This window comes from Macrobrachium nipponense, chromosome 3, assembly GCF_015104395.2.
Source record: "Macrobrachium nipponense isolate FS-2020 chromosome 3, ASM1510439v2, whole genome shotgun sequence".
Taxonomy (NCBI): Eukaryota; Metazoa; Arthropoda; class Malacostraca; order Decapoda; family Palaemonidae; genus Macrobrachium; species Macrobrachium nipponense.
In genome coordinates, this window is record NC_087202.1 from 126,007,582 (window position 1) to 126,033,255 (window position 25,674).

Below are 25,674 nucleotides of genomic sequence, written 5' to 3' on the forward strand. Positions count from 1 at the left end.
TGATGTTTGTGTTGCTCCAGACGCTCTTGTTGTGCTTCCTGCCCTAACTGCCCTGGCGATTCCTGTGTTTCCTGACTCTCATCCTGCAGAAGATATTGAAGGTGAGTTCAAGGAAGAAGTCCTGTGAGAGGTAGCACCTTTTTCAAACTTATCCTCGTCAGCATCTTCTGCTGCCTTCTCCCCTTCTTCTTCCAAGGCTCATTAGTCAAGGAAGAATAAAGTTGCTTCTCCCCCTCTAAGAAGTCCCTTCACGGGGCCTCTAAGGGGCTTCCTCCTTTCGAGAAGGCAGTGGGTTCTTTCATTGGCTCTTCCCGGCCTTCGAGCTCAGGAACCGAATCACATACCTAACAGGGTTTTGTGTATCGGGAACCATCAGGCACGCAGGCTTTTGTTTCCACTCCCGATGCCAGTCATAAGAAATTTGCTTCTAAGACTTAGGCGAGACATTCTGAGTGCTCGGGTTTCTATGGAGTCTCAAACATCCTGAACTGGTGCTGGCAAGACCTCTCACTGTCCCAGTTCAGGCACGAGGCAAGAGAACGAGTCAAGACATTCAGGTGTCTCGGCTCTCCTTGCCAGTACTGCATCAGTGCTCAGCCAGAGCCTGGTCTGGTGCCTTGGTTTCTGACTGAGTACCTGGTGCCTCAGTTTTGACCGAGCAACAGGAGAAGCAGGGAGGGGATTCCTTTCAAAAGTTCTACAGGGCTTTTAAGACTCTGCCTCTCTTCAGGGAGGCAGGGTTCTCACATTGGCTCTTCCCACTCATAGTGGAGGAGCCAATTCGTATCCTTCTCTGGGGTCTCACATTTCAGGAGTCTCGAGGGCATGACCTCTTGAAGCCGTGCTCTTGGTCCCAGTTTTAGCAGTCTGCACCTAAGACTCATGCTGTGCCTATCCCTTCTCGGTTTCTTAAGAAGCCAATAGGAGACCGCTTCCGGTGATCATTCTTACGAGATTTGGGAGTTTCACCAGGCACTCAGATTCCTTGGAATCATGAGTACTTGATTGGCAAGTTTTTGAGTACCAGGGATTCTGCAGAATTTCCAGTGCTTTCCAAACCAGTGCCAGAGGGTTTGCTCTTCAGTCTGGTTTAGGCACAGAATGAAAGTAGGTGCCACGACACCACCTGCCAGCTCTGCTTGGTCAGTGTCCCATCCTTCATGTCTTGGATCCCAGGGGCCAAACACGCAGGATAGCAGACACATAATCCCCCTTTAAGCTTTATTCTCAAGGGGCTTCAGCCTCGAAGGAGACTAGAGCATTTAGGGTGGAAAGCAATAGTTTTTAGAAGATGAGTACTGCTTGCCCAGCACCCTATTGCATTTACATTATCGGCTTGGCTCGGCTCTCTCGTCGTGGCTTGACTTGCCCACCAAGCCAGGCCCCTGGTCACATTCATGCAGTCAGCTCGAATTGCTTGCCTTGGCTCTGCTTACTTGCCACACTAAGCCCCTGGTCACTTGAGTGTGACTGGCTCGGCTCATTCGTCCCATTCGCCACCTAGTCCAAGATCACGTTCACATCTACTCGGCTCGCTCAATTTGGCTCGACCTGCTCAGGTCAGCTGCATCGAGTGTTCAACCCTCCTTCGCCGTGCTGCTCTCATCACAGGTTGATGACCACCCATTGTCTATCCCTCCTGCTGGTTCTTCTGGCAGGACAGGTAGGAATGCCTTTTGTCCTTACTTGTTCTCTTGACCCTCTCGATTGTTCCAAGAGGGGCAAAGTGGACAGAGAGAATTACGATGAGTTTGTCTCTTTTTGGAATTTGGTTACAATGATTTAAATCTCAGGATCAATCCTCTGATCGTCTTGTCGTACACTTTAGTAGTCCAGGAAGGTTTCCTTGGGTTTTGTCAAGGTTCTCCCTTCAAAAAGAGAAAATCAGTTTTCACCTCGAGTGTCTTTGGGATACAAACGCCTTCAGTTTTCATTTAGCGTACATCTTTACTCCAATTTGTCGGCACAATGATCTTGGGGATAGGACCACGGCATCCCCGTGAATAGTCTTCACTGCTCGAGGCCCTTGCTCTTCCAGGAGAGACAAGGGGTTTCGGCAGGGCACCGTATTCCATGCTTGTTTGGATGTTCTCAACCAGATGAATATCTTTTCTCCGGGCAAGGAGTTCATTCAGGTCAAGATGCCCAATCAAGCCCTCTTCTCCTCCTCTGCTAAGAAAAAGGACACTTCCTAATTCAGATCTGCAGTTTTGTAAAGTCCTGAAATCGTCTCTACCCTTAGGAATGGACATTTCTTTGGTTCTACCTCTCTCTTTTAGAAAGCGGTGGATACCGCGGTAGTCAAGGAGCATGCTTGGGCATCTGCCTTGTCCTCCAGGCAATTGCCCATACCCTTGGCTCTTTGTATCTGCTTGGCCTGACCTTAGGGTTGGGCCATCTCTTCCTCGGCCTTCTTTCTCTTCTGAGAAAGTACCCATACATGTCTCTCTTTCAACCTTCTTTCCAATCGGGAAGAGGGCAGAAGGAATGAGATATGAAACAATGCTCCTAGACATTCACCTACTGCTGGTACTTTGATAAAGGGTTATCTGTCGAGTCTCTGGACTTGATAACGACTTAGTCGAGACCCGTTAGTAGGTGTCTTTCAGAAGTAACTTCTTTCTCCCGGATCTCGGCCATCTTTCATTGAACTTCCGTTCCTTCTCCTTTCCCATGTTTCCGGTTCAGGAACAGCCAATTTGGCTAAAGCTAGTCATCTTCAGTGTTCTCCTGTTGCTATAGAAGCCTCCCTTCGGGGCAGCTTCACCTTCGCTCTCTTCATTGGAGAATGAAGGTGGTCTGCTTCCAGTCCTTAATCCTTTTTATTCTCTCTCAAATGGTGAGGAAGGATTTAAGGGCCCCATACACTGAACAATTCTATAAACGATTGTCTGAATGATTGTCTGTATTGTTCGCAAAAACATTGTGTATGAGCTTGTCTGAATGCAAAAGTGGGAGGAGTTTCATGTCTGAACAATCTCAGGAGGAATCTGTCAAAGACCAGGTTGCTGGCTTGCAACTTAAATCTATCATACACAAGTCGTTCAATGTATTTTTTTGTCTACCAGTACAATGCTATTGCGCACATCTCTTCTAGAGATGATGCCATGTCTTCCTGAGACAAAATCTTTGTTCAGGCTGAAATCGGTGTGAAGATCATTCATTCTGTCTGAATAGAGTGTGTGTGTGTCGATAACGACAATCGTTCAGACAGTCATCCATATAATCGTTAGGCTGGTGTTCTATTAACAGGAGACTTTGAGTATGCCTGCATGTTCTCTTTGCGACAAGCTTCTGTTATCAGATACCCCGACCGATTAATAGGTGCATACCTGTAGGATCATTGTCTTTAAAATGTGCGACCGAGACGAGGAGTACCATCTCATAAGCATCCTGGAACTCAAGGCAGCCTTTTGGGCCTTCCAAGAGTTTCAGGATTTAGTTTTTGAGATACCCAGTGGTGTTGTTGAGCAACAACACCACAGTAGTGGCATTTATCACCAAACAAGAGGGTCTCATCCCCCCACTGTTTTGGTTGACATTGCAGGTGCTCAAGAGTAACTTTAGTGCACTTGATAGTTCTATCCACCAAACACTTTTCCAAGTAAGTCAAGCTCAGCATCTAGATTCGAGTGACTGGGGCAGAGTGCTTCCTTCATTCAATTTTTCATGAGAGATTGCTCGTCTGGAAGACTGCCTATCATGTCCTAATTCGGATCTGCAGTTTTGTAGTTTCGAAGTTGTGTGGAAAAGTGTATTAGTGAGCTTCAAGCCCTTTCTGATATGGGCTTTGTTCTAGTGGCAATCCCTTTCTTTTTTTTTTGGCCTCAGAGGCAAGGTGTATAGGAGGAAGCCCTTCCCAATTTTGTTACAGTAGTACTAAAGCAACTGGCATCCTGGCAAGAGAGGTAGCACTTACTTTCTAGGAAGGCGGTTTAGAGAGAACTGTTACATCACGACATGGATGGGGTAAGCCTGGTCGGGCTACGCTCCTTCATCCCATTGACTGTTTCCTGATGCCAAAGAAAATCCCTTATGTTAAGACTGGAAGTTAGTTTATTATGTAAAATACAAATTTATTAAAAGTTTTCATTTTAAGTGCTTTGGTAGGCAATAAAGAAGCGGTTGTCTCTATGTCCAGATTAGGCTTAGTAAAAGGTTATAGTAGTGTGCTTCAAGCCATATCTTGTTCTTTGGCTTTGCTCTAGTGGCAACCTCTCTTTCCCTTCACTGCTTAATGGAAAGACTTAGAATTGTAAGCCCTTTCCAGACAGTGCCTAATTTAACTGCTTAGGTAGCAATGGAATAATGGCTCTTATGTCTAGTTAGAACTCTCAAGGATTTACCTGGACAGTCTTAAACCTGAAAGAGGAGAAGTTAAGAATTTATTTGCAGTGTGAGAAGGCCAAAATGGCTTAAGTATTTGCACACAAAGTTGATTCCTGAATTTTTACCAAGTTTAGAAATACTCCTCATGGCTTCTGTACTGTAAATATGTCTTTATTTCCTTTAAAACCTTTTTCTAAAGAAGGTTGTCCGGCAGCTTAGGCGAGTTATGACTGGTTTTGCCTCATTATTTGCGAATGATCAATTTTAGAATAAGGTGTTAAGCCCTTAGTCCTTTCGTTATGGCAGAGACACTCTTCTGAACCAAATATGACAGTAACCTTGCTTTTAATCTTATCGTTAGTTGTTAGAAATCTCACTAGTGAATTTTGAGAGCATGAAGGTACTTTTGGTGTACAGGAGGAGCACCTTATCTGATAGTGGTAGTTTTCTTTAGTTTGGGACTGTCAGCTAGGGCTTTTGACTCAGGTACAGAATTAAACAGCACTCCATGAGATAGTTTTTTTTTTTCATTTTCCTGTAAGGATCTTCGGACAAGTCTTGCTACAAGGACCTTATGCCCTATTGTGGTTCCAGTGTCTGGGGACAGTGCTGACCAGTAAGGATCACACATCAGGCAGGAATGTTAAGAGACTTTTTCTCTCCTTCTAAAAAAAGCTTTTAGTTTTCGCTTGGCTGAACCATTACTCAGGTTGTACTACCTCACCATCCTTTTTCAATGTGGCAGTCAGCTAACTTTAACAATACTAGGTAAGATTCATTCCAAATACAAATGATGATTTTCATGATAAAATTATTATTTGGATACTTGCTCACTGTTAAAGTGGAAAACCACCAAGCCTCCCCACATCTTACTGTGTGGCCATGAAGAAATATCACTGGAACGTAAACATTCCAGCACCATCTAGTGGGAAAAGGGATGACTCTTTTTTTTTTTTAAATGCCGATCTCATCAAAAGGCACAAAGACAAAGCCAACTGTAACAGTAGGTACTTATCCAAAATGATTCATTTTTATCATGAAAATTGTCATTACACTGTAAAAGACATAAGCAACGACTTTCAAAGACCTGAACGGTGTTCCTCATCAGTGTTTAATCGAAACTCTTTGCTTTTGTCTTTTACATAGTAATACAATTAGCTATATAATTGTGGATTTTTATTACACAGCTACTGGTATTTTACACCATTATCACTTGTTATTCATTTAAGGACCATTCATAGCATATCCTTAGCTTCTAAGTGAATCTTGCATAATAATTTTATTGTTGCTTTCCCCAGGTTCTATGCAGCTGAAATTGCTATTGGAATGTTCTATCTCCACTCCCGAAATATAATTTATAGAGATTTGAAGTTAGACAATGTTTTACTAGATCAGGATGGCCACATCAAGATTGCTGACTTTGGTATGTGCAAGGAAGGTATTGGTGGAGAGCGCACAACCAAGACATTCTGTGGCACTCCAGATTATATTGCCCCAGAAGTAAGAACTTACGTCTCTGTAGACAGTAGTATTCTATCCACTCACAACAGCTCAATGACTGTTTCATAGCCTCCTACATAGTCTCCATAATTCAGATCATTCTCAGGAGAAAAATGAGTGACTTACATAGATCATTTTCTTTTTTAGGCAACTGTCTTGTTTTGTACTGTTTATATAACATATTTCATTTTGCATTGCAAAATATTTTGTGCTTTGAAGTTTCTTAGCATAGATTTTGTCCTGCTCTGTACTGTTGTTATAACATAATTCATTTTACAATTCAGAGTATTTTGTGTTCTGAAGTTTCTTAGCATAGATTTTGAAAGGAAAAGCATGATAGAATAAATGTATAGTTTTGTATAAAAGCTGTTCCTTTCTCTCTTGTCAGATTATCCTGTATCAACCTTATGGTAAAAGTGTGGACTGGTGGGCTTACGGTGTACTCTTGTACGAAATGTTAGTTGGACAACCACCTTTTGATGGAGAAGATGAAGAAGAACTTTTTGCAGCTATCACTGATCATAATGTCTCCTATCCTAAAGCATTATCTAAAGAAGCCAAAGATTGTTGTAAAGGTGTAAGTATGAATTACATTGAATAAATTATTTTCAAATGTCTGTTATATATCTGTTTCTTATACTGATCAGTCAGATTTCAGAGGGAAATTTATTAAATCTAAGTCAATTATCAAGATAAATGTGGAGCCAACCACTGTGGCATAAAAAAAAAACTGCCTTTAAAAGTGGCAGTTGTATCCAGGTGTTATCAGTACACACATTCAGTGTTCGTTACACCCTCTGCTCTCCTTTGTGTTTACAATTGGTTGATAATTTTGTGGTTATTATCCACTTCACACACCTCTCACCTTTGTGCGGGACATTTTTCATTTAATTTTTTTCATGTTTTCTGTTGAGAGTCTTATCCCCTTTCTGGACGAATGATTCACACTCTTTGACTGGTATTTCATCCTGTTCTTTTGCATTCATGTCATAAGCTACTTAATAAGAGAATAAGCACACCTCTCATAGCATCTCATTATATGACGTTTGGCATATATGTACAGTGCTGTTAAGCACTTGTATAGTCTGAGTGATTCCTTTTCACTGACAGTCAGTCTTGTTGATTGATGCCCTGGGGTTATTTTGTTGTTGCCCTGAGATATGAATGAACTGCAATGCTTCACTTAACAGTCTTAGTCAACATTTTCTTTATCTTTTTCTTTTGTAACTATGACCATTGTATTCGATGCCCCATTCATCCTCGTAGGCTATTGGCTTCCTGCATTCTCTGACAGGCTGAGGACAACAATTTGTTTCAGACAAATATTAGATAAAATTTTACTTTTGCAGATGGACTTAGATGAAGGAGAGAGTAGGAGGGGCACAAACAACCCCCAGTTTTGGGCTTAGGCACTTTTCTTTCCCTTCCCAAGCTTTGGGTGATATTGCTGTTGTCCTCTCTGTGTCTGCTATTTTCTTTCTATTCCTCTTTTTCTTTCAGGAATGCTCTCTTCACCCACCTTCTTCATCTATAGCAAGCCTTAGATGCTGTCTGTGAGCAGGGATGAAATTGTGTGCTTGTTTTGAACAAGACCAACCCATTCCTATTTTCATCAATCCAAGATCTTTCCCATATCATTCTGTACTTATGGAGGTCGACCACATTTCTCTGTTACTACTTTTATATATCTTGGAAGTCGGGTGTTGATTTCAAGATAGCTACAAAACCAGTAGAGGTCTTAGTTCCCTAACAGGCACTTAGAAGCATTGTTCCAATGGAAGCCCTATTTTGAGCATTTTAGCAGTACCTATGGAAGTGAGAATTCAGTAGCTGATATAAGGGTGACATGCAAAGTAAATCGGCACAGAATTAAGAAATGTCCTTATACCATGTATGAAAATGGACGGTTATTCGAGTTCGTCATTAGGTGTATATTAATATATTGGTGGAATGGAAGGAATGCCTGATGTCAATTTTAACCATTAATTGTAAAAACAGGACGATACGAATCTATATTTGATACCTAGCAAGAACACACGTTTGCGCCAACAACAAAAGAACCTTTCTGTTCCATACACTAAGCCTGAAATGAATAGGGAGCCGTCTTTCAAAGGATCTAAACCAATCTAAGCTAAAGGACAGGTTCAGGAAAGAGTCTAATCCTGAATAAAGATATGGTAGGGGCTGAAAGCATGGAGACTTCAGATGATACCTCTAAAAAAATAAATCTTGAAAAATGTTGAATTGTTTCAATAGGTTTAAAATATATTTAATGTGTATGTAAAGTACGTTTTCAAGTATTCTTTATTGTAGCTTAGGAGATATCTCAGAACTAGAGTGTATGATGCTTATTTTGTTATTATAGTGCTGTATTTTTCCACAAATTCCAGTGACTCATCAAAAAAAAGATATTATGAGCAGGCTAACCTTGATAGATTCACCATTTGACAGAGGTACCAGGGAGAGATAGAGAAAAGGAAGTTTACAGTATTAAAATTCCTGTCATGCTTCAGATGGCTAGTAAACAAAAGGATTCAACAAAAATATTATTTACACTTGTCTTCATGAGGCTTAAGGATTATCAGTGTATTTTTAAAATCATACTAAAATTTAACCCATTTTGTCAGTTACTAAGTTGCAAGTGACTTATATATTACTCATTTTTATATAAGTAACTTACCAGATAACTGCATAACTACGTATAAGTTTCTTACTTTCACGGTAGCTTAAATTTGGAATTCGCGGTAGCGATTCTTTTGTTTGAGAGCAGTTTGTACGTCATTGCCCAGATTATCTTTGTGAAGACCACAAAACTCAAAATGAAAAACAAACATTCAGTTCTGGCAGCCATCCATCAGGGAGATGAAATAGCGACAATAGACATGCAGGACGCTTACTTTCATACAGGCAGTTCCTGGTTCTCAGCAGGGTTCTGTTCCCGATAGTGTGATGATAACCGAAAATCTGCAGTAATAGCACCAATCTCCGGTTGTTGGCACCGATAACCGAGATTTGGTACTGCCAATAACCGAGGATCGGCCCCCATAAGCGGGGATCAGAACATATCGGCGCCGAAATTCAGTTACTGTCATTGCTACACCAGCGCCGTAAAACCGGATCGCCTATAACTGGGGACTGCTTGTATTCCCATACACTCAGAATCCAGGAAGTATCTTAAGGTTTGTGTTCCAGGACAGGGTCTTTCAATTTTGGGCTCTGTTCTTCAGCCTCTCTACAGCTGCACTAATTTTTACCCAGGTTCTCGCCTCACTAGCAAAGTGACTACACCTCTCGGGAATCAACATACATCTATATCTAGATGACTGGCTCCTACACTTCCCATTTAGATCAAAATGCATGGAGGACTTTCAAGAGACTCTTCTTCTGGCCCAGGAACTGGGTATATTGATCACCACGTTCAAATCACAATTAGTCCCAACTCAGTCGATTCTGTGTTTGGGAATGAATATTGAATCGCAGAGTTTGTGGGCTTCTCCGTCTGACAAAAAGAGTGCTGTACTGCCTCCAGACAGTTCAGAAGTTTTTCTCTTGTCCATCATGTTCTGCCAATGAATGGACCATCCCTCTGGGAACTCTCTTTTTTTTCCATAGAGAAATTTGTGCCTCTGAGAAGACTTTGCTTGAGAACTCTTCAGTTATTCCTCAGGGACAGTTGGCAAAGGAAACTCCTTCCAGACTCTTGTTTTCCCAATTACTCCCAAGATCAAAAAGGACCTTAAGTGGTGGCTCGTAGAAGGAAGATTTGTGGAAGGAAAGTCGCTGTTTCCTCTGAGCCCCAACCGCACACTTTTCGCACTCAGATGGATCTGGGTTGGGGTGCTCTTCTGGAGGGGATAGTAGTATTGGGGATGTGATCCCAATCAGAAAGAAATCTCCATATAAATGTGAAAGAACTCAGAGTGATTCATTTGGCTCTTCAACATTTTGCAACAGCGACCTACAGTTGCACATTCATAGTTCATTCGGACAATACAACAGCGCTAGCTTGCATAAGAAACCAAGGAGGGACTCACTCTTTCTCTCTCTATGAGATGGCCAGGGATCTTCTCCTCTGGGGCCAGGACAATCACACTAAGGACATTTAAGGAAACTTAAATGTCCTTGCGGACAGATTAAGTCATTGCAAACAGGTCATACCAATGGAGTGGACACTGAATTCAGAGGTGTGCACTGAACTGTGGAAATGGTGGGGGGAAAGCCATCGATAGACCTGTTTGTAATGTCAAGGAGTCACCGACCTCCTCCTTATTGCTTACCAGCCCCAGATCCTGTGCATGGGCAACGGATGCAGTGATCCAGGATTGTTCGATCCTCGATGTTCATGCATTCCTGCCATTCGATATTGTGAGGGATGTCATAAACAAATTTTGGTCACACAATAACATCTTGGTGACTCAAGCAGCCCCCTATTGGCCACAGAAAGAATGGTTTCCAAACTTCCTCAACCTTCTTGTGGATTTCCCAAGACTTCTTCCACAGAAACGAAGCCTACTCAAGCAACCCCATTACCATCGGTTCCACCAAGGACTATCCACTCTTGCTCTGACAGGCTTCAGATTGCCAGGAAACTTTTCAAAGCAAAGGGGTTTTCAAGACCAGCTGCAGAGGTAGTTGCAAAGTGTAGGCACCAGTCTTTCTCTGAGGTGTATCAGTCGTAAGTTGGTACTCTTCTGCAGCTGGTGTAAAAGACACAATGTCTCATCTTCTTCTACCTTTGTAGCTCAAATGGCAGATTTTCTACTATTCTCAAGGACATCTCGTCATTTAGCTACCTCCAAGATCAGGGGCTACAAGGTCATGCTAAACTCAGTGTTTAGACACAAGGCTAGACTCATCTTCTGATGAAGACATTAGTGATCTGATTAAGTCTTTTGAGATTCCAAATTTGAGAACATATACGTATGTTGTTCTAAAATGGCTCTCAGGGCCCCCATTTGAACCTCTTCAACCTTCTTCTGGTAGGGGTTTAACAAGAAAGACTTTTTAGTAGCCTTGGCTACAGCTAAAAGGGTGAGCGAGATTCAAGCTTTAGACAAGAAGGTAAGCTTCACAGAGGGAGATGCAGTGTGTTCATTTACTATGGGTTTCTTGACAAAAAATTAAATAGCATCCAATCCCTGGCTTTGCTGCCATGCCACTACTGGTCGAGATGAGCTCTGACCAGAGGCAGTACTATCTTCCTGCTGAAGATCTCTCACTAGGTAAGGTTACAACAAGCATTTGCAACAATGCTAGCTTAATTTGCTATTGCAAAATATATCCATGTTTCCCACCTCCTGTCAATGTGGGATTCAACTATGTAGTTACTAACTTGGTAAGTGACTTATGAAAATGACATTTTATGTAAAATAATGTTTTATATTGTATACTTACCAAGTATGTAACCACATGATTGGAGCCTGCCTCCTCCCCTCTCATGGACTTAGGGCAGAAACAAATTGAGCTCTTCAGCTGTGTTGTACCTATACTTTCTGAAAGTGGGTAGGGGCAGTTACTGACACTAAAAGCAAAGTAATCACCACCAGGAATTCTAAATTTAAGCTGCCATGAAAGTATGAAACTTATAGCTATATAGTTACTTGGTAATTACATAGTATATATGAAATCTTGTTTCATCATGTAGAGAGATGTTAATGCCAATTGCCCAGCAAAAAATCTCCTGAGAGTTATATTATTCATTAAAAGTGGACTGCTGAATAAAGAAATGGGATTTTTGTTGAACAGTTTTGAGAGAGTACAGTTTAAAAGGTAGCTTTTTTATATTAATACCATGAATATCAAACATGATTCTTTAATGGACAACCATTCAGTGGAGCTTATCTGCAGTTTTCAGAGGGTGTAGAGGTGGTATTTGGTATTTTGTATACTTCAATGTTCAGCATTTTTATGGGGAGTGTATTGTATTCAAATGGTGTACTTTACTAGACTTTACCTGCTTGTCATTGGGACATGCACAAAATTGAGAGGTTTGAAAGAGATCAACAGACATATTTTTTTTTTTTCAGTTCTTGACAAAGCACCCTCCAAAGCGACTAGGTTGTGGACACAAAGGCGAAGAAGACGTGAGGACACACCCTTTCTTCAGGAGAATTGACTGGGAGAAACTTGAGAACCGGGAAGTGCAGCCACCTTTCAAGCCCAAGATCGTAAGTTTTAACAGTTACTTACTTTCTCTTTTGCACAATTACCTGGACCTCACAGTTTTCAAAACTTGAATACTTTTTGTAGGAGTCATTTAAAGATTATTCAAATTTTCTTTGGCTTTCACAAAATAATGGTGTCACTTAAGCAACCAGTTGATCAGATTTCCAGGTAGGGTGATACTGGTCCTAAGATAAGGATCCAGATAGTAATAAGAACGCTGGTTATTAATGATGTAAGTTGGAGGGAATTATGACTCAAATAACATTCTGAATATTAATAAAAATTTGCTGTAAATACTGTACATATGAAATGAAGTTTCCGGTTCATGTTTTCAGCATTATTAACCTTTGTTCTTTTTGCTAATATCACGTGAAAAATGTCCTGTATTAGGCAAAGTAGCTTAAGTGAATGAATTGCCAGATATTAAGTAGAATTAAAGTAGAACATTGCTAGATTGTGGTAGCAATATTTAGTCAATATTATATACATTATTGCAAGTAGTGTTGCATTTTTGCATCATGCAGTAAGTTTCAAATGTATTTTCTGCACTTTAGGGGAATGACTTGGGGGGTGAAAACATTTTCATACTGTAAATGGCTCAACTTTCCCATAGGGACAGGAAATTTTCAAGATTATGATTTTTATTTTTATTTGAAATGCTTCTTAGTTATTCTCATCAGTAGACTGTCTTCCACAGTCATCTACCAGCAGATGCTGCTGCCTGTCTTTCCTTTCCTTCTTGCCATCTAACAATTCTGCTTAACTTAGTCATTCTGCTTCGTCACATGTATGTGCCCACACTCGTCGATTATTGCGTCATGAGCAATCATGAGATTGCATCATGTATGTATAGCCCCAGTGTTACATCTAGTTGTGTATTGGGCCACTGTAAATTTGACTCTGTCAATGGTCACCGTATAGTTAGTTTTCATTTCTTTAAAAAGCAAGTTTAGAGTTTTTCAAGTAATTGGCTCTTAGCTAGAAGTGACATTGAGGCTTACTGTGGAACATCTCAGGCAGGAGGTTGTGTGTGGCTCTATTTGCATTACTGATGTCTTTGAGTATTGTGTCATGTAATGTTCAATACTATACTTTGTACATATGATATGGGAAGATAAATATCATCGTCGATCTTGTTAATCAACCCCCTGTTCACGTTCCATGCTTCGTTTACTTTGCATGTTTGCATGGTACTAGTCAGTGCATGTTATCGTAATGTTCAGTATTCGTTTTAAGGAATTGCTCTTCAAGAAAACTGTGGACAAAAATATGCTCTCTGTTTGGAACTGCATCTGTGTCTCATTAAGATAACAATAACATCAGGCCAGTCAGTGCTCAACTACGGTTAGTACATCAATAAGAAGCATAAGATTAGTGCATGGTGAAAGTATTGCTACCATTTATCAAGTGTGAATTCAAACAGTGAAATTCTGTCAATGATCTGAGATGAGATGGCCAGCCTAGGTGTTGATGGTTCTCATGTTGACCTGACGAACCCTGAGAAAGACCAGGTCACATCCCAGACCTAATGTTTTACCTGTGTTACCCAAGTGTTATTACTATATTCTGTACAGTTAAGAGTTATTTCTTCCTGTAACCCATATGCTTCGAGACTGGTTTTTACCTCTGGAAATTATTTGGAATCCCTTTCAATTTCTTTACATTGAACTACTCCCACATTACACTTTAACACTCACCTTCTAACTTGCTGTACTGTGTTACTGTACAGTGCCAGTTTTAATCTTCGTGTCACTTGTTGCTGAACTTATTAAAGCAATGTTGTCAACAGAATTGTAAGTGAACACTTTTGAATTATATCTTCAGTTAAGTTTACACTTTCAGACTTTGACTGAAGGTGGTACAAATATTTGTAATATTACAAGCTCATACAATATCAAAAGCTATTAACATGCTGAGATTATGAGGGACAATTTTAGTTTTATCATTTGTTTGACTAAATACCAAGCTGGAGAACCAGAATATATTAAGGTGTGACTTGAGATGAAGATGATAATTTAAACAATTAAGCGAAGCATTTGTAATGATAAGCGAGTTAGAATTAGATAACGGTTAATTTTAGTGGCTCCCTTTACAGTTTTTGTGGTGTAAAAGCAACATGTGCATTTTGTTTAGTTTTATGAGATTGAAAGTGTATTACTATTATGAAATCCTGAATTCTGAGCATCATTTTATGGATTTCAAAATATTTATCAAGCCTCTAGTAGTTCTTCTACTTACAGATGAGTATCTAAAAATGCCATTGATTCAAGGACAGTTATGTTGATTAGATAATAATTATATTCAAAGAAGTGATTGAGTTATGTTAAGAAATTGTAGTGAAGAGTTAATTATGTTGATGTTCATATTTTGTAGTTTAACCACCCATATTCATTTTTATCGTCCTTGTGTCAGTAATAAAGCATTTAGTGACACAAAAGTGAAAGTTTACAAGTGTTAGTAACTTTAATCTGATAATGTGATAGGTTAATTCAGATACGGGATAAGGATGCCACTATTGAAAACAAAAGGAAAATCATTTTAATTTTTGAATAACAAGATGTAATATTATTTTTTACAGAATTTTTTTTTTGAAAAAAATTTTGTTCTTTTTCATTGAACAACATACTAGAAAGGAAATGTTGATAGCTAAAGCTCTTTGGACAGGAATTAAACCAGAGAAGGCTTGATATGTACTACTAAAATGCATCTGTGAATAGTTAGCTTGATACTAATACAGGCAGTCCTCGGTTATCGGCAGACTCTGCTAATGGTGATCCGTTTTTATGATGCTTGTCTAGCACCATAAAATGGGCGATTTATGGCATCATATCGGGCCAAGTTTCGGTTATTGGCGCCATAAGGTGCCAATAATAGTGTTATGGCGCCATAACATTACGTAACAGAGGAGCCAGTAACAGAAACTTGGCAAGATAAGCGCTGTAAATCCCTGAGTTTCAGTTAGTAGCGGTTTTCGCTTATCTGCACACTGCCGAGAACAAAACCCCAGCCGATAACCGGGGACTGCCTGTATGATATTTTCCAAAGCAGTACCTCTATTCCAGGTTGTATCCTCAAATTATACTAAGAGTAAGACTTGAACATGAAATATCTCAATATGTGATTACCAGTTAGCATAAACACAAAAACAAACGTTTAAAGTGCTCCCCCACTTTTCCGCCCTTCACTTTATCACAGATTTTTGTGGAATGTACTGTATTTCACTTGTTTGAGGGAACTTTTGCCAATTTGCAAATTTTTCTATGAGTCATATCTCAAAAATTGTCACTAATTTGCTTTTATTTGTATTAAATTAAGCAAGTAGAAGCATTTTAGTTTGAGGGTCCGTGATATTTGGCATTTATAAGCGTTTGTAGAGGTTTTTTGCATTTCCACGGATTTTGCATTTCCACAGTGGGTTCTGGAACCTATCCCCCATGAAAAGGTTGGGTAGCACTGCATTGCTGAACATTTTTCTGTACATAACATACTTATTGTGTTTTGACGTATGGATTGTACAGTTTTAAGGATCATAGCTAAAGATTACATACCCCTATAAGGAAACTGAAATTTCCATAGATTTTTTGTGCAGGAAACTGAAATTTCCATAGATTTTTTGTGCATTGAGGAATAGTTTACCTGTGCTCGTAATATTAAGCAGAATATTAATCATCCTTGATCTGATGCTTATATGTTGGTAAAATGAAATATTTGTTCTCAAGGTATCAGTGTTATTTGAGGGGGGGAAAACATTGCAATGATAGACTTGTGATGTGCTGTTAGAACTACTGAACTTAAATGATGAAAAGTGTGACTAAGATTAATGTAGTATTTAGAAGTATATATGTATATGCCAAAGGATATACTGTACACTATACAGTCTGAATGAAGTGAAAAATACTGTAAATATTTATAGTATATCTGGGAACATTTTAATTATTAGTATAATGATAAATACTGTGAATACAGACAAAATTCATAGTAGTATGTCTGGGGACATTGTAATAGGGTAAATATATAGACATATTTTTGTCATTTCCCTTTACCTATTTTGGAACAAGAAGGTTGGCCCTTTCCAATTACTCTTCAGTTCTTTAGTATCAGGTTCCTACACCTATGCCTTTTCGTGATTACTTCAGACTTTGGGGTACTCCTTCAGACCTGGATGAACCCGTTAAGCAGATGACTACGAGTGACCTTTGGTTTATTATGTATATACATACATACATACACACAAATATATTTTATTTAACATACATTTGTGTGTAGTTATGACATAATGTATGTCTGTATATGCATATAATTTTGCATTATCATAACAGGAGAAAACAAGCAAAACATTATACGTATATCTATCTATGTGCTTGTGTTGTGTGGGGTTGGGGGGTGCCACCCCTGGTTTTTTGGTTTTTGTTGGTGGGTGGTGTGGTTGTGTGGGGTGGTGTGTCTGTGTATGGTGTAAAACTGCTGAACTGTGGACAAAGCCTCATAACATAAAAGTTCCATATCATGAGTAGACTCATAAGACTCATCAGTAGTACTTCCTTTTTGAAACTTACTTTCTCTCTGCATGCCCAGTACTTTCTAGATCTTTGGTGCCTCCTCTCATCCCTTCCAACCTTATGCCTTGTGAGTTCTACTTGCTTTATACCAACTTGTCATGCTCCATTTTTTTATGTAACCCAATCATCTCAAAGCTCTGTGGTTCATCCTTTGACCTACTCTGATCTTCTTTACTATTTCTGTTTGCCTTCAGTTTTCCAAGCTTGCAGTTCTTATGCTACATTATTTATGTTCTCAGCTGCTTGCTTCCCTCATCTTCCGTATGTATTCAACATCCACACTTGACTCCTGTGAAGAAGTAGTGACCCAACAATCCTGTCACACATTCCTTCCTTGACTCCAGGTATCATCTCAAGTTGCTTCCCAATCTTTTGTATATCCTGCTATTGTCTGTGCTTTACCTATTCTTTGTCACTTCTTCTCTCAATCTGCTATCTCATGTTGTGTTTACACTGATCCTAAGTACCTCTATAAATCAGAGCTTCAATACTTCTCTCATTAATTCTAACATTTACTGCTCCATCTTCCTGCTTTCCAATATATTTGTAATTTTTCTTTCGAACTCAAAATTTTATGCAGTTTCTCTTCACAATTTACACTCAGTAATGTCTGTGTTGTCAGTAAACATCAACAATTACATTTTATCTTTTTTTTGTACCATCCTGCATCACTTCATCCTTAAGAACTGTAAAACACCTTGATTACATACCATTCCCATGTCTCAGACCCCACATGCACCAAAGCTGTCACTTTCCTGTGAAAATACTCCTGCTACAGTCTTTGATCCCTTCATAGCCTTTTAATCCCTCTCAATTCAATTATTTATCTTCTTTGCCATACATCTTCAGCACCCTGCACACTACTTCTTTTATCAGTTCTGTCAGGAACGATTTCCAGATTGTAGTGTGTCATGCAGCTGTTTTCCCTTACTTTTGAAACTTTTCCAGTCATTGTTTCATGGTCAAGTCATGATCTACACAACCCCTCCGTTGCCCAGACCCAAGTTATTCTTCCCATAAAAATCTTTCTGTCAAGTTTCTTGGTAATTAAAATTTTTCCATACCCCTTCTTTATTATTAAGTAATGTTTTAGCCTTTAATATTTACTGTTCCCTCTTGTCACCTTTACCCTTGAACTGTGGAACGATTATTCCTCTCTTTTAGACATACGACATACCTGGTTAGCCCCTCAATTGCATAATGACCGCCGTACCGCATCATCTTATTTGTAATCCCGTGTACTCCTGGTGTTCTTCCAGCCTTCAGCCTCATATTCTTCATATTACATCTCCATTTGTCACCTCAGCCAGCATTCCTAAACTTAAAGTAACATCTTCCATTCATTTGTCATTCAGTTCTTTGTCTGTGCTCCCTTCCTCATTCAACAAATCTTCAAAATGCAGTACTACTGTATTCTGTTCATCAGTCCAGGATTGTATTCATTTTGTCTCTCCAATTGGTACATCTTTTGTTCCCAAATTCTGCAGCTTAGTAACTTCTTTTTTTTAAGTCATGAAAGTCCACCTCAAATAATCACCCTTTTTCCCCCTTGTTAAAACTTGCACATCCTTAACTGACTCCTTATTGTGTTTATTCTTTCTCCTTACCCTCTCCTTTGGTACCCATTAACCTTCCTTGGTGCCTCTGTTGCCCCGTTATGGCATTTTATGCACTTCCCTACTTCCACTGCAGCGTCTTTCACCTTAGTCAGTACCACTTATTTCTTTAACAGGTTAACTTGTTCTAATTTGACCAATAAATTTTACTGATGTATAATGAATGTCCTGTCTCCATTTGGGCATTCTGATAATTGTCCTACTTTCAGTTCTGGCATTCTGTCTCTGTGCAGATGTTGCATCCTTTGATCCCAAGAGCCATTTCTATTGTAATAGCACTTTCCTCTCAACGACAAATTGTTGTTATACTACTTGTCTGTTCAACCAGTTGATCATTCAACTACATAATTGTTTTCGAAGAGTTGTCTTTCGACCAGTAGTCTTTCAGTAAAAGGTCTACAAATGATTCTGCTAACTGCAGGAAGTTTTGCCCTTTATTTATCCATGAGACTGACCTCATTATTGTTGATTAGTTGATCTTTGCATGTACCTCTTCTGCTATTAAGTCTGGTGTAAAACAAGAGATGGTAAGAAATCTCTTGCAGCTGCCAACCTGACAGTCTCAATAGTTTTATGGATACAGTACGTATGCTGTTTTGTGACCTCCAAAGGTCCTTTCTTACCACTTCCCCATAATTGTTAGGCCTGCTGTCCTTAAGTCAATAAAGGGTAGCCTTGGATTCCAATGTATCAGCTTTCTGTCACAGGAGAAAAGATATCAACATCAAAAAGCTTCATTTAGGCAAAATAATGAAGATTATAGTCTCCTAAAAACTTTCCCCTAGAGTCGGAGTTTTTCCTAGAGACATAAGCCAAAGAATCAGTTCCTAGGCCCTTAAAAGGATATCCAATCACATCTCTGTAGACCTCAAGGTGCTGGGATAAGTTGGTTATTTCATCTTAAAAATTGCTTTTGGAACAGAAAAAGTCTTCTTAACCTTCTGAAATGGAGTCCTCCAGGCCTCATTGAGTCTTCCTGTTCATTTGCCTTTCTTATAACTCATTTTGTTTTGTTTGACAAATCAAAGATTTCCAGGTTGGTGATCCTGTTTGGCCTTTCTACAGCCATTGATTTCTTCACTCAAGTCATGGCTATGATTGCAATTTGCTCTTACTATATACTATATATATATAGGAATACAAGTTCTAAGCATTCCAGGATGGTGGACTCATCATAACTAAAGGCAGGTTTACGCTTTAGGATGCTTCCCTTGAGAAGCATTCTGTGAATAGTATATTTCTTTTAGAAGAATTAGGCCTTTTTTGTAAAGAAAATAGTAAAATTGAGATTTTTTGTAAACATCTTGAAAAAGAAGCTTTTTTTCAGCCAATGAAGAACAATCTCTGCCTAATGAGGTTCCCCAATTTGAAAACCTAGTTCCCCTGACTCCTGGGGGAAGTTAAGATGCCTTGCCTTTCAAATGTAAAGAGAAACAACTGTATTGATGATAGGGCATCAACTTATTCCATCAGAACTCAAAGACCTTCTGCCTAGATGCTTAAAGGCTATTTATTTTCCCTTCTGAGGCTTTTCTCCAAATTTGTTTTTGGTTGTAAGGTGCCTCTTGACCCAACAAATCTTCCTCCATCAAGGCCCTCACAAGACAAGACAGTTCCTTTGCAAGTTCTTTCTTGGAAACCAGGTCATCACACATTCCTGAGTTGTGAATACTCTTCAGCAATCTAGGAGAAGGGGATAACCATCATATGAGTTCCTCCCTTATAAATGGGAACTTCACTTTTTCATAGACGTGTCTCTAAAAAACCTTTAGCATTTTGAGATGTAATATAGGTCTGTCCTTCGTTCAAGAGCAAGGCTTGTTTTTAATCAATTGAGAGCTCATGAAGTACAGGTTTGGCTACATAGACTTTTTCAAATAATCTATCATTCTAAGTTGATTCAGTTAAGTTCTCAGTGAATTGGAAACATATCAATCCATTTCATCCATCACCTCCTACCCCTGGGACATCCTCCTCAAGTACCTTCGTATGTTTTCTCTTTGCTCTCTTGTTTTTCTCCTGTAGATTTATCAGTTAACATGTTCTCTAGCTCCCTTACTCATTCTGAATTCTAATATTCTTTTTTATCTTCCTCTTTTTGTATGGAAATATGAGGGAATGTATTTAATGCGTGTGTGTGTATGTATTTCAGTGTAAAAGCTTATGCCTTGTGCACTTATTTTCTTTTACATTAACTTTTCTTTCATTCATCACCACACTGAATGACCTATTTGGTCCAGTCCTTGGCAATATTGCCTAGACCTGGTATTTCATCCTAATCCTTCAGGCAGCCCTATGAGAGCTGAAAGTCAGTTCATTGGTCTAGTTAAACTATTTCAATTATAGTAAAAAAGTTTTTTTTTTTTTTTTTTTTTTTTTTGTTTTTTTTTTTTTTTTTTTTTTTTTGTGGGGTGGGGTGGCGCTATTCTGATCATCTCACCTAATGCAGACCTTAATTGTAATAATTTTCTTCTTTCTGGCAAATTTGCTAGTTTCTGTGTCAGGGAGAGTGGCATTATATTCTGAATGAGCACTGGGGTTATTTCACCTTCTTGCATAGGAAAATTGTTTGGCTGCTGAATCTGAATTGTAAAATAAGACAAAATATAGTGGTGCTTTCCATAAAGACATTTCTGGTAAATAATGAAAAGCATATTTCGTTCACTAAGGTTAAAATGGCAAAGAATAATTAATATTCTGCCTTTTAATTAGCATGCAATGGTTTAGTTTCTTCAACTAATAAAGTTGAAGATGATCTTTTGTTCATCAATCAAAATTAAGAGAAGGTTTCTGTGGCAACGTGCTTATATAAACAATGAGATTTTTGCAAACCTTGTGTCAGAATGAGCAAAGTTTAATTCATTTCTACTGTTCATACTCAATTGTAAGCCATTTATGACTTGTAAGTTTGTATGTAAATAAATTGCCACCTAAATTTGATATTCTTGGTGGATTTATTTCTGGCCGCATATCCAGTTCTTAGGTCAGCAACTTGATGCAGGTATTTCATATGACACCCATTATTTATTGGCCCAAATTTGTGGTTTTTCTCAAGTCCAAAATACTTGATTCATAATTTTAGTAAATAAGAATATCATCAGTTAGCTAGCTAGCAGCACTTGGCATGTGCTCCATGGATCCTTATGTTTCAGTCAGGGAGGAGCCTCACTTTTTTGTTTATACGTATAGCAGCCGATAGAAGAACTGTACATGGGCCTAAAACTTGGCTGAGTACCATGCACAGTGGAAATGATCAACAGAAAAGGCAAACACAGTTGAGATCTCATGTCTGGAACTTGTGAGGGTCCCTTCTCTGTCTGAGATACATAACAGAAGCAGCAGCCGCAGCCGCAGCCGAGATCCCGCTCCTCAAGCTCTGTTGGGGCCTTGCAATTGATGGAAAAGACTAACAGAAGAAGCGCATACGTCTGAGGCCAGTATTGGATATGTCCAATGTCCCCTGCCCAGAAGAAACAAACAGCAGAATTGGCAAATGCAATGAGTTTTCATGATTAACAGAAGCAACTAATAGAACCTGAAACCGCCTGGATCTTTTGGCAGACAGAAAAGATTAACAGGAAATACAGAACTTTTCATGGAACTTTTTACTATTAAAGGGAACCTGGGTAGGATCTCAAGATTTTACCTTTTAGGCAAAAAGGGCAGTAGAAGCAGAATTCCTTGTTTCTTGGTGGTTCGATTTTGCTGTGGATGATAGGCCAGGGAACTGAATTTTTTTCTCCCAAGGGCCAATCCAGGACAAAAGGAATGGGCAGATAAACAATTAGAAATTTGTGGATGTACTGTCAGATAATCCAGTTTTTTTTTTTTTTTTTTTTTTTTTTAACTCTGCTATCATGGACCCAGATTCTTGAAAGGTTATGGTCTTGTTACTAGAAAGCATATACATATGTATGTACTGTCCCAAGACCCTTCCATGAGCCTTCCAAAGCTATCTCAGTGCACCACTGTGACCTAGCAAGAAATGCTTTACCAGATTTCTTTCCTTGCAGCGGAGACATTACAAGAGAGGTTTCATATTGGAACCTTAGGCTTCTTCTGTTCTACATTTGCCAGAGAATATATATTTACTTTTCTTGAAGTTGGCCCAGTTAAGTGCTGAAAAAGATCTTCCAGCTATACTAACCCCAACATTTCTGAGGTTTGTCCTGCTTTTGTTTAGAATAAGAATCTCTGCCTGCTTGGTCGGCTAAGAATTTGTTTTCACAGACCCCATGTAGATATGGGCAAAGCTGAAGACAAAGATGAAGAATATCTCTTAATGACCCCTCTTGAAGAAGGGTTTGCACCCATTCTCCATCAAGTTGTCAACCTTTGATGCAGTATCACCTTGAATAGTTTACATCTGCTTGGGCACCTTCAAGGCCCCAGGTGATGAGTTAGCCACTCCTTACAAGTAACTATCCCACAAGGTAGAGGCGAGAGATCTGTCCTCTGCAGTTGAAGTGATAGGGAGGATACAGTTCCAGGTAATCTGGACCAAACTCAGTTTCCCTCACTTTCATATTTTATAAAGAATACTCTGTGGAATTACAGTTTCAGACTTCTTACTTTGTTTTCCATAGAGTTTTGGTCTATCAGGTACAACTTCTTATTCCCTGAAGAGCCATCCTCTTGTCTGTAAGTCTAATCATTTGTTCCTGTCTGCTTATTACAAGATATCCTTTGACAAATTTCCCCCCACCTCCCTGCAAATTTCAAGTAGTAAATGGCGGGTTTGTGTTAAATGTGATTGAACTTTTTTTAAAGCAAAATAAATTTTTTTCAAAAAATACCCATCATTTTCATCCAGCGTCCTACCTCCCAATCCCCGCAATTTCTGTCCACCGTAGCCCAACCACAGGATGTACGTACGGAGAGTATGCACAGGGCTGAGAGTCATTCAAGTTACGATTTATTGTAAGGGGAAGAAGTGTCAAAGATTTACAAAGACTATGAGTGTGGATCAATGCAATTGATAGGTTTATACTGATTTCTTTTAAAAGATAATTTTTATCTGCTCTACCATATTTATTGTGCATCATCTAACTTCCAATGATTTAGTTTTGGGTTCATCGCCCCTCTCTCATAATCCACTTTTCTCCAGTTCTTAAATGTCTTTGATTTCTGTGAAGTTAACCTGAAGAGCTGTCTTCCTATTGTACATTCAAATGATTGAACCTTGACTGCTCTCAAGCCAAGAAAATTATTTAAAGTTTTATTCAGTTTTGTGTAAATCTTATGTAAAAGAAAGGGTAGACGTGTAAGGTATTAGTAAAAGAAAATCTCAGAAAATACAGTGTTTGAGTGATTAAGCTGTAGGGGAGGTTTGCAGTCTCCAGCACCTCTCAAGTTGATGGTTGATTAGGACCATTCTTCCTGTGCAGTTTGGTAGAAGTCTTCTGCCACATTCAATTCAGGATTCGAGATATGGGTAGAAACAGGTGTTTTAGTAAAGTCTCGGAGGTTATTTTTTCATATTTTTGGTTCTTTGTAGACCACTGATTCAGTCACTTGCTTGAATTTTGTTGTAGAAAATTCCAAGAAGAATTGCATGATGCAGTTATGCTAGAATGAAGTGTTTATATCACATTGACACTCACTTTGTATACATCAAGCTCTTCTGTATTGTATCAAGATTGTTGGAAAATAAAATGGCCAAAGCCATTTGACAAAGGGGTTGATGTAGAAAATAAATGTGAAGCTATTCTTTCATGTAGGATATCTTTTGATTATTGCTGAATGTTGAGTGTGATTTTGTGAAAAACTGTAAATTATCTTGTGTGGCGGTTTCTGTTTCATAACAGATAGGGCATTCAGATGCTGTTATTTCTCTGGATAGATCATTTTAAATTTGCAGTTATGAGTTCCTTTATGAATTTACATATGGCATGTACTTTATGTGGTAATGAAAAAAATCACTGAAGGTGGCATAAACTAGTGGTTAATGAGTTGAGCAATCTCTACTTGTCTATTACAGGTATCCCCACTGTTACTTAGGTGGTTGCTTTGTACTTATTTTGCTCATTCTGAAGTTGATGCAATCCTTCAATAATGATGCATAGTTAGTGCTATCTTTGTACTGGGCAATAACCAAATATCTATGTGTTTCACAATCTGTATGTGTGAATAGTTACCACCAAATGGATGTATAGAGTAAGCCATTTTGTCTCATACTGTAATGATGATTCTCAGGTAAGAATTATCGTAAGGAAATATTCCAAAATAAAAAATGGAAGATATGTAAACAGTTGTCATTGTCTTCACATTTTTGTGTGGTACTACGTAGTAAGTTTTACTACCTAAATGCACAAATTGATTAATTTACCCAACTTTCAACTCAAGTCTTTAAAGATATTCGAGTTATGAGTGGACAGATGAGTTAACAGAACAGCATGTTCTGACATTATCTTGGCAACATCATTAAAACCTACATGCATGCTTGTATGCAGGTACATGCTCACACACACAAACACACACATACAAATGCCACAAAGGAAAGTGAAACAATGGAATGGTGCTAGGCCTTTCCACTTACTTTCCTTTACCTGAGTCTGCTAAATAAAGGACAGTAAGTCAAAAGGCTTAGTGCCACTTCATTGTTTCTCTTCCTTAGTCATGTTCCATATTTTCATGCATACATACATATGTAATACATACATACGTACATATATCTATATATATATATATATATCTAATATATATGTATAATATACTATATATATATATATATATATATATATACATACATACATACATACATACTAAACTACATACATAAAATACATACACACACATACACAGGCAGCCCTCAGTTAATAGGGGGGGTGCCGTTCCTGGCCAATGTTGCTAATCAAAATTGGCATTAACAGCACTAAAAACCTGCTTAATGGCACCGCTAAACAAATATTGGCGCTGTTAACCAGAGATTGGCACGGCTAACCAGATATCGGCACCGGAAATCCAGTTAACAGCGTTGCCAGGCAAGCGCCATAAAACAGGATAGCCGTTAACTAATGCCGCTGTTAACCGAGGGCTGTGTGTGTGTGTATATATAATATATATATATATATATATATATATATATATATATATATATATATATATATATTATATATATATATATAGATATATATAGATATAGATATATATATATATATATATATATATATATATATATATATATATATATATATATATATATATATATATATAATATAAGGAGCTAATAAAAATGCCAATATTTCATGGACTGCTGTCTCTCTCTTCAGATAGGTAGTGAATGATAAAAGTTTAAGAAAAGGCAGTATTTATACCAAGAGATCCATCCACAGTTAAGCCATTTTATTTCACTCCCACTGATAATTCCTCTTTAATCCTCTTAAGCATTGGTTGAAGGAAGATTTTATCTATGACATCTGAATCCCAGGCGCCCTTTGAGATGTTCATCACCTGTCTGTTTAATCAAGGCCAACTCTATCATCTCACTTTTGTATCGACAGTTG

General features: G+C 38.6%; 1 protein-coding gene across 6 annotated transcripts in view; it reads left to right on the forward strand.

Annotated features, from left to right (window-relative positions):
- LOC135222048 (protein kinase C, brain isozyme-like) overlaps positions 1 to 25,674 on the forward strand; it is a 548,910-nt gene that overhangs the window by 463,625 nt on the left and 59,611 nt on the right. For all 6 annotated transcript variants that reach the window (XM_064260187.1, XM_064260186.1, XM_064260188.1 and 3 more), the window contains exons 11-13: positions 5,628 to 5,829; positions 6,218 to 6,406; positions 11,856 to 11,996. In XM_064260187.1, coding sequence (XP_064116257.1) covers positions 5,628 to 5,829; positions 6,218 to 6,406; positions 11,856 to 11,996 — 532 coding nt within the window. The remainder of the gene's footprint in view (positions 1 to 5,627; positions 5,830 to 6,217; positions 6,407 to 11,855; positions 11,997 to 25,674) is intronic.